At 38.3% G+C, this 17,346-nt stretch overlaps 1 protein-coding gene across 1 annotated transcript in view; it reads right to left on the reverse strand.

The window, feature by feature from the left end:
• Positions 1 to 17,346, reverse strand: part of ubac2 (UBA domain containing 2) — a 311,947-nt gene that overhangs the window by 29,977 nt on the left and 264,624 nt on the right. The window contains exon 7 of the mRNA XM_039744818.1: positions 16,677 to 16,922. Within this exon, the coding sequence (XP_039600752.1) occupies positions 16,677 to 16,922 (246 nt within the window). The remainder of the gene's footprint in view (positions 1 to 16,676; positions 16,923 to 17,346) is intronic.

Genomic DNA, 17,346 nt, shown 5'->3' on the forward strand with positions numbered 1-17,346 from the left:
AAATTTACTTACAACCCAAATGCGAAAAATAAAGTGCACTCATAAGTTTTGTGAATGAAAAGCAGGTTGCGTAAATAAGCACTGGTGCCACCTGCTGCTCACTGAATTCTTGCATGTAGACTTTGAAAATTAAATTGTAAATGGTGCTATTTCATTTTATTTTTAATTTTGCACCATTATTACACGTAGACTGAAAATTAAATTGCAAAAGAGACATTACATTTTCATTTTATAATTTAAATTTTCATTTCATTTTCTGCAGAAAATTCCTCCCATAGTAAGTATCTGTGAGTAGTTAGCTAACTGATTTAATTACATTTTACTACACAGTACTGATTAGCTCTACTGCTTCACGGATCCAATGTCCTTGGTTTGAATGTATACTCCTACTATCATAAACTTATCCATTTATGTAGAAACTGTTAAGCTAAATGTTCTGTTTACAGAAAATTAAGTATCATCGCATGTGATGGTATTTGGCGTTCATCTCAATGCATGCAGCGCACATGTAATATTAGCTGGTTTGACAAGACCTTAAAAAGTATCTGGTATGAAGGCTATAGTATGTGGGTATGCACATGAAAGTAAGTGGTGATCAGGAGATAGTATGTTGTGCACACCAGATTTTCCAGAAAAAATAAAACGTTACAGCATGTCCCTGCAGGGCTCCATGCAGCAGTGATGAATAAATAATAAAAAGACTAGTTTCTGTAGATATTGTTAAAGACTTCTGAAATCAATATAAAAAAACTTACAACATGCAGCAAATCCACATGTATTCTGTGGTCAAATTTTGACAGTTGCACTTTCATATGTAGGTTCACATTTCATAGGTTTAAATCAGCAGCTTTAATTTCCTTCCTAATTTCAAAGAAATCAGGTAGTTTGGAGGTGTTACACTACCTCAGTGTAACCATTTGTTCATTTGCAGCATTGGGAGTTCTTGCTTTGCAAACTCTTCTTCAAGGATGGACTCCCTTAACTGAGATAAAAAGGTGTGAAAAATGAATGGTTATAGTAAAAGAGTTGTAAACGGAGAAAAAGTATTTCTGTAATCACTGCAATTCACTCAATAGCAGTAGTTCAGAAATGAAGTAGAAGAAAGGAATTCACATTTGTATAACATACAAGCAAAAGACTAGAGTAACAGAGAGAAAAAAACATAAATCATTATTTCTAACCCTTCCTTGAACAGGTCAAAGATTACCTGGAAAAGGTGCTTTGAGATGAATGAAAAGTGTTTTCACACAGGTTATGCTAAAAGGTTACCAACTACAAAAATGAAAAACCTGCCCATGCATTGATCTGAGTCAATATATATACCATAGTGATTAAGTGAAGACACTAATCTACTATTAATGTAGAGGCAGTGATATTGAGAAGGAGGCCAATACAAGCTATTCATTTATTGATTTTTATTTTCTTTCTCCATGTTAATTTTTTGTGATTCCTAAATGATCATTCAAACGTGAGTGCATTGTGAAAGACTAGCACCCCATCCATGCTTGGTTTGTGACTTGTGTATAATGCTGCTAGAGGAGGCTCAGGCCCAAACAACCCTAAACAGGATTAGATGGCTGAGTGATTAGGTTGGATGGATGTTCTTTCCACATTAGAAACCACATTTTCTATAAAATGTTGCAAATTAGCCATTATTTTATAGCTCCTAATTTAAACTCGTTTCCAACAAAATGTTTTCAAATTTCTTCCACTGGTAATAGTCAACATAAAAGCATACACTGCTATATATGCATTAGTACTTTTAAATCTGAACATATGAGTATACTGTATGCATTTGCAACTTTTAGGGTTTTGTAGTTTTCTGCTATGTTTTATACTTCTTTAAACAGGAACACAATATAAAGTATACTGTATATTGTAAAAATAAAGAAATTGTAATCTACAGAATAAAATATGTTAAAGGTGCTTTGTTAAAAATATTTGATACTTGTGCTATTGTAGTTTTAATTATACTCCTTCCTGTTTAGCTTAAAGGAGGTATCCTTCCACATATAGTTTGAATAACAAAACACAAAAGAAACCTAAACTGGTCTTCAGGTTAAAAAAAAAAGAAGCTAATGCAAATACACTGAATACAATCAAACTAACCATAAAAAACTAGAGGATGTTTGATATATTTATTTCTTATTTAGATATTTATTTTATACAATGTATTTTTTATAATTCAGACAGTAATTTTTTTTCTAATTGCAATAAGAAAACATATATATGTTAAAACGCCTCTTAGTTTTATGCTTATTCTACCAGGATATTGTACAAGTAACACATAAATAAAGCAAGAGAGTGAAGAGTATGAGACTGTAATTGATTTTGTTAAATGAAAATAGAGGTACATTTGTGCAGTGATCATGACTGTTGCCTCATGGCTCCATGGGTTTAGGTTTAAATCTTAGCCTGAACACTGTCTGTATTGGGTTTGCATGTTGTCTCCATAGCTGCATGTACTTCAGTTTTGCTCCTACATTTCTAAAACTTACATGCTACTATGGTTCAGGGACTCAGAATTGACTGGTGTGAGTGAGTCCAACTGTTTGCCCTTTGATGGACTGGCACTCCTGTACAATATATTACTGCTTTGCGCTTGACGTTATTGAGACCCTGAATTGGAATCAGTAAGTTAGTAAATTGATGAATAGGTCTACACATCCATTGAGAAATGCAATTCTAAAATACAAAGAAGTGATGTTGTATACAACCATTTACTGTAATCACCATTTCAAAGTAAGATTTTTTGTACATAAAGGTAACTTGTATAACTATGGGTCATACACAGGTAAAAGTGCTTTTCTTAGGTATCATACACTGAGCCAGTGGATGAAACAGAACCAGAAGCCTAGAGTGTTCAGTCCAGCTATTAGCCAAAAGGCCACAATGCCTACAATACAAGAACATTTGCCATTAATGAAGGCTAAAATTCAAGACAGAGACATAGAAAGAGAGATAGGTAATTAAACCACACTTGGAAATTTGAATCTAAACCAGAAATATATAAATAGCTTTGTTCTTCATTTATGTACAACAAAAGCACCATTTTTGGGAAAATCTAGAGTAAATTTCCAGTTTGACCACTGTGTGTAAAGACCTAGCTGTATGGCTTCCTCCCACATCTCAATGACATACATAAAGAATTACATAAAACTATTGAAGAATTCTGCTCTGGCAGAGTCTGACTACATATGACCCTCTAGGAAAAAGAACAGGGTTTAAAAAAGGATGGATAGATTTAATTTAAATTTAATTTAAATTACAGACCACAGTTTCCCCAAAGATTAGCATTATCACACTAAAATGGTTTGATTTATATATTTATATAGCCTTTTGTAGGATTGAATAGGCAAATTATCACAGAATTAGCTATGTAAACATTTTCCGACACAGCCCTATATAGGACAACAAGAAAGCTAACAGGTGTGTTGTCAAAGCTTGTTTTTGGGCTTAACAAGTTAAAAAGTTAAGTAAAATCACACATGCCAAACTTAAACCCTGTTTTTATTCAAAAAAGAAGAAACAAAAGTACATTTAATGTTTTCCTTAGAAATATAATATTTAGTAAAATATGACCCCTACTCTCTTCTGTTTCTTTTTCCGGTTTCTTTGTGGTGGTTGCCTGCGCCACCTCCACCTACTCAAAGCATCATGATGCTCCAACAATGATGGATGGATTAAAAGGCAGAAGTCTACGTGACCATCATTTTCAAGTCCTTCCGTGAGAACCCTAAATCCAAAGAGGACTGTTTCATTTATGTTAGGTAGAATGCCCAGAGGGGACTGGGAAGTCTAATGGTCTGGAATCCCTACAGATCTTATTTTTTTCTCCAGCCATCTAGAGTTTTTTTTTGTTTTTTCTGTCCACCCTGGCCATTGGAACTTACTATTATTCTATGTTAATTAATGTTGACTTGATTTCATTTTCTTACTGTGTCTTTTATTTTTCTATTCTTTATTATGTAAAGCACTTTGAGCTACTGTTTGTATGAAAATGTGCTATATAAATAAATGTTGTTGTTGTTGATGACTGATAATAAACACTCATGTTGCAGTTGTAACACAGCTGTCTTAGAGTAAAGGGTACGTGGGTTACGCTACAGATGCTCTATGCATATTTTGCAAGTTTGTCCATGTGGGTTTGCTCCTGTTTTCTGCCACAATCCACAGATATACAGATTAGGTGACTTGGTGATGCAAGATTGTTGCTCTGCCCTGGATAAGCAGGTTTAGAGGATAGATGGATCAACAGATACTCTCATCCGTCCTTTCCAAAGCAACTCTCTCTCGTGCATGTCATATATCCTTAAAACATTTAGAGATACATTCTGTACAATTTCAATAACTGATTAGTTTTTTTTTCAGATTTAGCTTAAGTGAGGTTACTTCAACATGTATATTTTGTAAACAGTATTTTTTGTATTTTACACATCTGATAGTTGATCCTGTTAACAAAACTGACCTCAGTACACAGCACAAGTGATTGAAATGGAAGTGCCTTCTGTATGGGATGGTATTATTAGGATGCTAACCAGATACTTCCGAGTTTCCCTATGATCAGTGTGAGCAGGCCAAGATCAAAAGGCAATTTACATTGACTACTGAAATTTTTCCCTTTCAAAATGTCAATGTAATTTGAGATCATGCAATATAATATATGGAATTGTTTTTGAAATCTTTTCTTTGAGCAGTGTGTTACACCATTTTTAGGTTCACATGTAGCTTGACATAACTTACTAATATTTGCTTTGCAAAGGGTGATGGATCTAGAGGAAAGTGACACCACATACATATTTGTGTGTATGAATGATGCAGGATTCAATCTGAACAAAGTCAGGTAATGCGGCAGAAAAATAATAGGCCATTGAGCCGCAGTGGATGTGCTTGATCAGCATGGTGGTAACCAATGTTCCCTCTAAGGAGTAGCATATAGTGAGCAAAAAACATTGTTTATGAGCGTCATTTTGTTTAAGCCAAAAATTTATGAGCACCAATTTTCACGATAAGTACGAGCGACGCTGTCGGAATGAGCGATCGTGCGGGAAGCATGAGCAATGCTCTGAATTTGTGTGAGCGATCGCTCATGCGCTCAGCTTAGAGGGAACACTAGTGATAACATAACCATGTGATGTTGTATCAGAGGATGGTGTAATCTACCATATTCCCACCATGGGACCCTATAACACATCTTATCTCCCATATTTCTTTGGGGGCTTAATTATGCTCTTATACCTGGGAATGAGACTGGAGTGTTGTGACCTGACATGCCACAATATGCAGTTATTTTGGGGCAATGTCAGTTTTCATCACTACAGTCTTGTCAGAGAATGGTTTGCAGCTCACCAACACATGCCAGTGGAGTTCGTTAGCACCCTATTCAACCTTACCCAATTCAATTAAGGAATTCTTCTCAGCACGGAGGTGGCATACATATATGACAACTGGCCCATTGACCACAAGTCTCTACTGGAGACAATGTATACTACTTACAAAAATATGTAGTATGGAGGCATGTCAGGAGTGAATGAAGCGTTCAGGAAAGTTTTCCCCCCTTTGCCTTGGAGGGTGTCAGATCTGATGTTGACGAAGTGTTCTGGCCAAACTGAGAGGAGAAACTGGATAACAAGAGGGTTTGAAATGAGGGCTACATTGTATTTACCATACAGGAGATCATCATCATGCTCAAGAATTCAGGTAAGGAAATTCTAGAAAGTTGATTCTGTTCATCTGGACATAGTTTTTTTTTTTGGATATGTTTTATCACTCATCCAGGTGACCTCCTCAGTCTCAGTTGACTACAGGTTTCTCCAACCTTATAAACAGTACCTTGGCCTAATGACCGAACTAGCACCATTGACTAACATTAGGCCAAGGTACTGCGGATACAATTTTCAGCATGTCTCAGCAATGCTAAGCCCCCTGCACCCAATATCAGAACTGAGGAGAGGAAGGCTCTCATAGCACTTAGTAAGGATGACAACATCATCACCCTTCAGCCAAATAAGGGGAGGTGCACAGTGGTGTTAAACCAGACGGACTATCATGGGAAAATCTTGTCTCTGCTTAATGACAAAAACATTTATCAACTCCTAAAACGAGATCCAGGTAGTGGTTACAGGAAAAAGGTGATAGATTGTCTCAAGCAGCAAAGACATCCAGTTCACAGGGGAGGGCATGAAATGTGACAGGCTAGCTTTCTTAGATTGTGAAATTTCCATCAGCAATGGGGGACATTTGAAAGTTGATGTGTACAGTAAACCAACGCATACGGATCAGTATTTAAGGTTTGACTCTCCCCATCCGCTACAGCACAAAATAGGTGTCATCAGGACTCTACAACACAGAGCAAACACCATACCCACAGACACAGCAGCCAGGGAAGCAGAAGAACATCATATCAATAAGGCCATAAGTAAATGTGGTCATCCCAGCTGGACTTTTGTCAAAGCAGGGAAGACACCTAAAGAATGCTCTAAGCAATCCAGGGGAGAGGAAGGACATCCGCTACCTAAGCGAAGACCTTTGGTGATCCCTTATGTGTTAGAGGAGTATCGGAACAGCTGAGACGCATTTTTCAAAACACCAGGGACCTCATGCATAACGCTGTGCAAAGAATTCACACTATAACATTACGTACAAACAAAAGTGGAATTGTGCTTTACGCACAAAAAAATCCAGATGCATAAATCTGTGCGAAAGCCAACTTCCACATTCTTCTGCTACATAAATCCCGGTCAGCGTAAAAGTTATGCACGTGTACACGCCTGCTGTCCCAGCCTTTCTCCTCCCAGAATTATGCCTCTTTGAAATGCAAATCAATATAAATAGCCCTTAAGCTCAGCGTTCTGTGAAAAGGCAGTGGAAAAAGCATGGGGGAAATAGAAGAATTTCAGCAAATACCAAGTGGAGGCAAGGATAAATGTCCTATTTGTTGGTTTAAACAGTGGTATAAACAACAAAAGGAAGTTGATTGATGACATAGAATTTCAGAGAAATTCGAAAGCTTAAGTTCACAAAGTTGCACAGTTCCCGAAATAAAAAAGTTGTCAGATATCAAAGTCGCCGTGAAAAGGCGAGTCGTAGCCCACCATCTGAGTGTCATATGAAATCTTATTAGGATAAGTAGAAAAAAATAGATACACACAGTAGAAAAAAAAGCACGAAATATCAACTTTAATCACGTAGTTTATTTTGTCATTAAAGTGGAACATCATAAACTTAATCTTAAAATTGTTTAATTTACTAGTTTCTCAAATCCCATCGTAACTAAAGTAGCACATTAAATGCTTTATTTGTATTTGATCTTCTATGTGCTCTATATGTGTGAATCAATATGTGCTTCTTAAACCGGCTTTCTCTTCCTCCGACAGGACACAGAATCCATTACATTCGTGATATTACAGCTCTGTGAATAATTAAAATACTGAGATGTATACTTGATATCATTTTCATGATGATAGGAGTTAAAGCATGTTATTAAACATAGGAACACAAGTTTATCTGTATAATATAATAAACATATTTTGCTGCATTTCATCTTAAAAGTGATATCGTCATCATATATAAACACGCACTTTATAAAGTGGCTCAGGTTATGCAATATTATAACTGTATCACAAGTTTACAGTGAGGTAATTGTACTTATAAGTACAAACAGTTCTACAAGGAGCACTTGATGGACTGATTGAGTGCGTTTAATGTATAGTTCTTGGGATGAAACTGTTTCTGAACCGCGATGAAAGACTCTGAAGCATTTGCCGTATGAGAGCAGTTCAAAAGACAGCATGTGCTTGTTGCTGTATACCGATAATTCTCTTTCCAGTCAGCTGCTGTACAGCTGTGATTCCCCACTCAGATACAGTGATATAAATACTCAGCTATTGTGTTTAGAATAGTTTGACCATTCTGTGGACCACTATATTGTTACAGGTTAATTACAATCAGATGCATTAAACTAATAAACAATATGTGGTTAATTTCAGTGTATTTATAAAGCCTCATCAGGGATGTGGATCTAAAAAAGAAAGGGAAAACCACACTGGAACAGTAGCACAGCTTTGACGCTGGGTGTCGCCAGTCTGCAAAACAGAGAGGAGAACTTACGTATGCCAGGGTATGAGCTACCGTGGAAATGTGCGTAGCTTTACACCAAGTTTAGGTTTTATACATCGCAATTTGAATGTGGAAACGTTCATACGCAACATTTTTCTGTGAACGCACCATTTATACATGAGGCCCCAGGTCTCGGTGGCTTTCAAACCCCAAAACACGATACGGCAAAAATTGGTTCACCCCAAGGATCCGGTGCACCAGCACAGGCAGAGTAATATAGTTTACGCAGTTAAGTGCCAAGAGAATTGCCGTGAATCATGCATCGGGGAAACCAAACAACCACTGAAGAAGCAGATGGCACAACACAGAAGAGCTACTTCGTCAGGCCAGGACTCCGCACTCTGTTTATATCTACAGGACAGTGGTCATTCTTTCAGTGATGAAGATGTGAACATCCTGGACAGGAAGAAAAGCTGGTTTGAGCGAGGAATCAAAGAAGCCATTTACGTGAAAAAGGAACGACCATCTCTGACTTGAGGAGGGGGCCTAAGGGTACATTTTTCACCATCTTACAATGCGATGATTGCAGCCATTCCCCAACTGTCAGTGAATGGTACTCATGACCATTGATCAATGGACAATTTTCATATCATTGATCACACGGCCCATTGTTAGTCAATGGCGCTAGTTTGGTCATTAGGCCAAGGCACTGTTTATAAGGTTGGAGAAACCTGCAGTCAACTGAGACTGAGGAAGTCACTTGATGAGTGATGAAATGTATCGGAAAAAAAAAACTATGTCCAGATGATCAGAATCAACTTTCAAGAACATACAGGATATCATTGTATGTTTAGTAATATTTTGCTTTTTTGTTACATTGTAATGAACTGATTTTGTTTCGTGTTTTAATTTTGAAGTTATTTTTGAATGTATAGTGACATTTTGTTGCATATTTCAGTACTATCTTTTATTAACAATACTAGAAGTGGTTTGCCAGTTTTTTTTCAAGTACCTAACATTTGTGAGAGGTTTACATATGCACTACTAAATACTGCCTCCTTTATGGTGATAGTATTATAAGGATAACTTACTTTGTGTGTTTTGGTACATGTTGTTATTGTTTTAAGTACTTTTGTTTCCTTTGCACTAGTGATAAAGAGTTGTGATTTCTACTTTTACTTACTAGGGAAATGCACTTTGGATTTTAAGAAAGATATTAGCATTTTGGAAATGCATTTAAGCAATTGAGAAAAAACTATTAAATTAACTTCTGTTAATAAAGCAAATATTGATCAAGCGGAATATGTATACTTGACATGTACTGGGCTAGAGTTTAAAAGAATGGCTCTCGGAAAATTTTGGAGGTCATATATTGTTGTAAAACTACAGTTCCAGATTCAACACAGTTATCTTGTTTCATCTTTAGCCAATGTGACATTATGCAGCTTCTGTTCATTGTGTTTGTCAGATCTGCCAGCTGTAGTTGCTCATCTTGTCACAAGATCATGTCAATTTAAATGACTGAAAACAAATGTCTATGTCACATTTACAATCTGATTGCTGACCTACCAGTACAGTCATTCCTGCTTCCTTTTCCTACACCTAATAACGTCTGGCCTTATGAGGGCAGTTCTGTATGAAGTTATAACTGCTACTGTTAGTTTAGCCTCATTCCAGGCCCTTTTTCTTTTTTTCCATTAGGTTGTGTTACATAAAATATTATACATCAAACATTCAAGCTTCTCTTCTATTTGTGAGATCTGTACTGTACTACCAGATGAGCATTAATTGGTTGTCAGCTCTCATGCACACAGTGAGCCCGTCCCTACAACTAAAGGAAAAAACAAACCTGCCTGATTTTACCGGATGAAGTCGCAATCTAGTTGGAAATGAGTTGTTGGGTTTGTCACATTAGGTGACTGCTTCATCTCAACAAAATTAAATAAATAAAGGCTACTGAAAATTGCTGGAAAAGTTGTGCAATATGACATAGTCTCTAAGCAGCCTGTCAGTCTTCGGATGTACATAGGTATCATCAAAGAGATGATATTCACAAATATTCACTAAGTTCTGTCAGTGTTTTCATAATATAGAATATGCTAAGAAAATTGCATGACAGATGCCATTTGTTTCAGGACTACAATCTTACATATACACATCCTCAGCAATATAGCTGTCTGATTATCTGAAAATATACTGCATTATAGGTACTTATGCAACTATTAATAAGTGAGTAAATTAAGCCGCCAGGTTTCTACTAATTATATGCTATAGAGCAGGGGTCCCCAGTCCGCAGCCTACTACCGGTCCGCGGCTGTCTGACAGCCGGACCGCAAGACTCACTCATTGAAGGGCTACAGCAAAAAGACTGCCCCCTTCACTGAGGACACTTTTCAGAACACTAGGCGGGCAGGGCTTTGCAGCGGAGCAGAAAGAGGAGAGAGACTGAGGTGAGAAAGTATTACAACGAAGTATTTTTATGTTTCTGACAGTTTCCCTATATGACATGAGTCTATGTACTTTCATTACAACGAAGTGACCTTGAAATGCTTGAATGAATCATCCACAGAGCAGTTAGTTCTGTGGTTGCAGCTCAGTTGTGCACATTTGCACAACAATCCCCAAACAGAAACATTGTAAAAAAATGTTCCTTCTTCAAACTTTCCTTGTACTGTTTTTTTTTTGCTGTTTTTTGTTTTCTGTGGTTTTCAGTGACACCTTTTGCTTATTGCTCGTGAACATTTGAAAAACATCCATAGGAATTTAACTCATTGTCACCCTTCTATAGAAACGGCAGACACGAAAAAACGCTAATAGTGTTAATGTTTGTGATGTGCAATCTGTTTGAATGACAAATGCAATGCATATGTCTTTGTTATATGCAAAAAAGAAGAAAAATCTCGGGTTACAAATGTATGCGAACTGTTGCATTTGAAGACGGCAAAAAAGCCATTTTTATGTGGTTCAGTGATGCTCCTTCAATAAACATTCCTATTAATGCGGCAGTCATTCAAGAAAATGTGTGGTTTTTAAACTCTCTTGGGACCTCCGTCAACAGGACAACATGCTGTGAGCCTGCTTTTTCCCTGCCCCGGCAATGGACAAACAATCTTACACAGATGCTGCAATCGCGCTTCGGGATGCACTTCAGTGTGACGTTCCCGTTGGGTGGGGGGGAATCCCAAAATAGTTCAGAAACCTCATAATATGAAGAAGAAGAAGATTATTTGGCTTCTGATTGATAACTGTGCTGCCCACAACATACTCCCATATTCAGATAATATTTGTGTTGAATTCCTCCCGCCCAATTGCACAGCAGTGCTTCAGCCATTGGGTTTGGGCATCATTCGCACCCTGAAAGTGTATTATCGCAAGGAAATGCTGAGAAAAATTTCTCATCAGCATAACTTGTAGGCAGGAGAAGATTAAAATTAACACGAAAGAAACTATTGAAGCTGCTTTCATTTTCATCATCCTATTTTTGTGAGGCAGGGTTTTCTGCAGTGACAGCAACCAACACGAGATTATGGAGTAGACTGAACATAAGCAACACACTTCACGTGTCACTGCCTTCCATCGTCCCCAGATGGGAATCTTCTGGTTGCAGGAAAACAACTTCAGGGCTCCCACTGATTCTGCATTATGGCAAGCTGTATAATTTCTATTACAATATTACAACTTAATAATAATAGAAATGTAATGTAAATTATGTATAAAACTGCCCTATGAACCTGCCCCTAAACCCTAACCGGTCCCTGGAAAAATGTACTTCTAGTAGAGCGGTCCTTGGTGTCAAAAAGGTTGGGGAACACTGCTATAGAGCTATCAGGAGCCCAAAATCCATCCAAAGAAGCATTTATCAAATCTCTCATCTAAGATACCACATTGAATTAAAGAAATTCAACAGCAGAAGACAATTTCTGCAATACTACTGAAGTTCTAAATATAAAATGCTAGAAAACCCTCAAATAAAGCTGAATTACAACAATTCTGCAAAGATGAGTGGGCCAAAATTCCTCAGGGGCGCTGTAAAAGACTCATTGCAAGTTATCGCAAACACTTGATTGCAGTTATTGCTGCTAAGGGTGGCCCAACCAGTTATTAGGTTCAGGGGGCAATTACTTTTTCACACAGGGCCATGTAGGTTTGGATTTTTTTTCTCCCTAGCTAATAAAAGCCATCATTTAAAAACTGCATTTTGTGTTTACTTGTGTTATATTTGACTAATGGTTAAATGTGTTTGATGATCAGAAACATTTTGTGTGACAAACATGTAAAAGAATAAGAAATCAGGAAGGGGGCAAATAGTTTTTCACACCACTGTAATTGTATAACTGTGATGTACAACAGCGATTTTTACATTAGATATGTATTAAATTCTCACGGATATCTTGTTTGCATTATCAATAATACACTACCTTTCACATTAATTTCCTTATCTGAGCTTATGACATTGTTTTCAGCTGACCAGCCATCCTCTCCTTGTGGTGCTCAACTGATGTAGCATGATTCAGCCTTTCTTAATACATAACCAATTCTAAAGTTCTCACATCAAAACCTATTTTGTTATACTGCTACACTTTTAAGTGTTCAAACCATTTTTGTAAATAGCTATGCAACCTTCATTGTCTATTTAAAGAAATATAACATGAAAACTACTGGCCATTTTTAAAGATTCTGTGTTATCAGTTTTCAATACAAAAACATGCTTTAACAAAGTGTCATGAGAAAATCATGCAATGTTCTGCCCCACATCTTGTTAGTTGAGACTATTATTTGTTGAACTGCGCTCCCCCTTCATCTTGTCATTTATTAACACACCAGTCAGTCCCATCCAACACTCAAAATTGTGCTATAAAAGTCTATGAAACTCACGTAAACCACGTAGGTCCCATAATAAACATTTGAATACAATACACCCCATGTTTCTCACGTAGGCACCCCTTTATCTCTTGTTTCAGTCACGTCCAAAACGTATCCTTAGGGTATATAAACCCCTGGGTTTGGTTAGTTGTGGTATGCAGCAATTTGAACCTCTGTCTATGCGCTTCTCTTTGTCTTGATCCAACCGTGGAAATCACTCACCTTTACTGTCTGTTATGTATTGCTTCGTAAATCATTCTTTATTGTATTTGATTGTACACCTGTATATACCTGTATGTTTCTTTTGTATATATTTCAGTTTACAACGAGGTACGTCCAGTAAAAGCCTTCAAGAAAACTCACACCCATGTCGTTTTTTATGTGGATGTGCTGAGTTGTTTAAGCTCCCTGCGGCCGCATTGCACAGACAGTGCGGAGTGAGGCAGAAAAGTAAAAAGGCGAATCCACGTCGCGAGACAGACTGCAAGAGGCTCGAGAAGACAGCTAAGTTAAGGAACGTTCTGGCCACTCGGATCAAAGAAGATTCCTACGGCAACTTAGTAAAAGGGCAATTCCACGGCGTGGGAAAGACCGCAGAACATTGCTCCTCACCTGCTAAGTAAAGGGACGTTTGTGCCAGGGATCAAAGGGAGAATCTTTAGGCAGCTTGGCTAAAAGACAGTATTCACATCGCAAATCGGTGTGCAGCATCTCCGTGGCATCTTTTAAATCAACTGACTCCACCTACTGACAAGTTGAAGCGCAGTAAGGGCTGTTCATGCTCTGCTTTTTAATATAGATTGCCGTTTCTCGTGGCTGTAAACAACGAGAAAATCTGTTCAAACAGAAGCCGAACTGAGATCTGATTGCCTTAAGCGTTTCAGCTTTATTCACTTTGCCTCTCCTGAATCGCCTGAAATCGTCAGTCTTCTGTTGGTGAAGCTGGCTACAGAAGCACTCGGTTCAACTTATACAGCCCAAACTCCACTATCGCAGATGTGGAGAAGGTATACAAAATAGAATCTAATTCTGAGGCCAATTCAAGACACACGCGCTATTCCAACACCTCAGCAAAACGTTCCACAGCCAAAGCTCATGCGTTGGCTGAAGCTGTGCGTGTACGTGCATCCTTCGCAATTAAACAGCTTGCGATTAAAACTGAACGAGCAAGAATGGAGGCAGAGAGACTTGTATTGGAGGCAGCACTAGAGGCTCTTCAGTCCAAAAAGGAAGCTGCTGCCGGAGTAGCTGAAGCTGAAATACTAGCAGCTGCGACCAATTAACTAAATCATGAGATTCGCAGCCGCCGATGCTCATCTCAAGTTAACAGAAGCGGGGTATGTAACTCTTGATGCTGTCACCCCTCAGCCTAACTCACCTACACGCAAATAAATGGAAACATCACCTGCTGCACAACAGGACGTCATGCTGAGGAGTCCTTCACGCATCTCAGGTGACCACCCATTTTCTACAAAGGTGCAGGCAGGAAAAAGTGAAGATGTCCAAAGAGTGTCATCACTGTCAGCACATGAGGGAAGGACGGCAGAGTATTTACAGGAGCAGATGGTATGGCTCACACTTGATGCTGTCACCTCTCAGCCAAACTCACCTACTCACAAAGAAGTGGAAAAATCACCTGCAGCAAAACAGGACGTCATGCTGAGGAGTCCTTCACGCATCTCAGGTGACCACCCATTTTCTACAATGGTGCAGGCTGGAGAAAGTGAAGATATCCAAAGGGTGTCATCACAATCAGCACATGAGGAAAGGACAGCAGAGTTAATACCGGAACAGACAGTATGGCTTACACTTGACGCTGTCACCACTCAGCCTAACTCACCTACTCACAAAGAAATGGAAACATCACCTGCAGCACAACAGGACGTCACGCTGAGGAGTCCTTCACGCGTCTCAAGTGACCACCCATTTTCTACAAGGGTGCAGGCAGGAGAAAGTGAAGATGTCCAAAGAATGTCATCACAGTCAGCATGTGCAATTTACCCAAGACTGCCCCACCAAGCAGGACTGCTTGATTATCACATCAAGACCCCTCTTGTAAAGAGTAGCCCATTCACATACTCTCTATGAACCTATGCTGGAGTTATGGACACAATTGGCAGGAAAGCAGTTGGCTTCCAAATAGAGGCTGTGAATAGAGGAGTAAGTATAGCCCTGCCTCCACTTATCGAATGCAACAAGATTTTGAACACTCGCTCTGAAATACTAACACCAGAGGCAGCACGTCGCCACCCTCACTTACAGTCTGTGGCAGGCCACATTCCAGAATTGGATACTAATGCCCATATTCTGCTACTGCTTGTAAGAGACATGATCAGAGTGCACAAAGTGAGGCAGCAAATTAATGGCCCTCATAATGCACCCTTTGCTCAAAAACTGGACCTAGGTTGGGTTCTTGTAGGCGAAGTTTGCCTCGGAAATGCTTACAAGTTGGCAGTTTGTACTTTCAAAACAAGTGTGCTGGAAAATGGGCGACCTTCACTTTTCACGCCTTGCTACAACCACATTTTCTTTAGAGAAAGGGTGACTTATGGCGGGGAGCCAACACCATTGGCCCCTTTGATCAAGTCTGAGCATAATGATGTGCTGAGGACAATTTTTGACTCTATGTTGCCACGGATCAGACTGTCTGCAATTCTTGGTGTTTTCACAGAGAATCTCTAAAAGCCAGTTGAGAGAAGTGCAAGCTTTGGCAAATGAATTCTGGACACGCTGGAGACTTGAATACCTATCCACTTTGCAGAGCAGGCACAAATGGGCTTACCAATCCATAAATATACAAATAGGAGACATTGTGTTGTTAAAGAAGATTCCACTATCACTCAATAAATTAGCAGTGATGGTACAGAACAAAAAATATAAGTTAAGACTGCCTCTCAAGGCATCTCCAGAAACTCTATCAGGCGCATCACAAAAATCTTTCTACTAGAAAATGGATAAGTTAACACAATGTTTACCTTTATGTACTGTTTAGTGATATAATGTTATTATATTAGACGGGGAGTGTTCTGCCCCACATCTTGTTAGCTGAGACTGTTATTTGTTGAACTTTGCTCCCCCTTCATCTTGTCATTTATTAACACACTAGTCAGTCACGTCCAACACTTAAAGTGGTGCTATAAAAGTCTATGAAACTCACACAAACCACGTAGGTCCCATAATAAACATTTGAATACAATACACCCCATGTGTCTCACGTAGGTACCCCTTTACCTCTTGTTTCGGTCACGTCCAAAACGTATCCTTAGGGTATATAAACCCGTGTCTGGTTTGTTGTGGTACGCAGTAATTTGAACCTCAGTCTACGCGCTTCTCTTTGTCTTGATCCAACCGTGGAAATCACTCACCTTGTAAGTGTCTTTTAAAGCTTTATTGTTTAATGTACACTGTCTGCTATGTATTGCTTTGTAAATCATTATTTATTGTCTTTGATTGTACACCTGTAAATGCCTGTATGTTTCTTCTGTATATATTTCAGTTTACAACGAAGTACGTCCAGTAAAAGCCTTCAAGATAGCTCACTCACCCCTTGTTATTTTTTATGTGGATGTGCCGAGTTGTTTAAGCTCTCTGTGGCCGCATTGCACTGATAGTGAGGAGTGAGGCAGAAAATGCATCTTTAATTATTTTACTGTACCCTCACAGAATAACTAATTTTTAAAATAACAGCTGGCCTCAACATTGTTTAGTTGTAACAAAATTTTCAAAATTTTTCCAAACTACATAGTAGGAATTACCTGCTGCCTTTCTCTTCTCCTTGCTTGAGAAAACTGTGAAATTAACATTTGCTGGTCAAGCAAATCCATCCTTTGCTGTCTTTGAATGTCCAATGTGGCACCCATGCCCACAGAAGATTCATGGGTTGGTTCAGCAGATGAGAAAAGTGGTTCAAGAATGAATGAAGAGGTTCGGGCCAGCCAGCTTGGTATAAAAATTATATTCTGGATTTGAAACATATTATAGAAGTAAAACATTCCAGAGATCTGAAAAAAAAAAAAAAAAAAAAAAACAGGTAAACCTTATTATTTTCACAAAGTATACCAGGGAAGCAAAGAATAACAATTTATATACCAAGCAAAAAAGATATGGATGTTTACATAGTGATATTTATTCCACTTATAACCCTTTTTATAAGGGCTGCACATACCCGCAATTTTACTGAAAACTGTAGGTTTACACAATACTGTTCAATGATTCCCTTAAACCCAAAGCCTCACAAGCCTGTCTTAATTATTCATTGACAAATAGAAGAGAATAATAAATATTTTTTATTACCAAGACCGAATTTGCCTTGGAAGAAGTCTAGTGTTATGTAGCAATGCTGTAGCTCTGCTCATATTTATTATTCCATCCACTCTCCACACCTACTCTTTTTGGATCACAGTTGGAGGAAGTTTTTTTTATATT

The sequence above is a fragment of the Polypterus senegalus genome, chromosome 2, assembly GCF_016835505.1.
Source record: "Polypterus senegalus isolate Bchr_013 chromosome 2, ASM1683550v1, whole genome shotgun sequence".
Taxonomy (NCBI): domain Eukaryota; kingdom Metazoa; phylum Chordata; class Cladistia; order Polypteriformes; family Polypteridae; genus Polypterus; species Polypterus senegalus.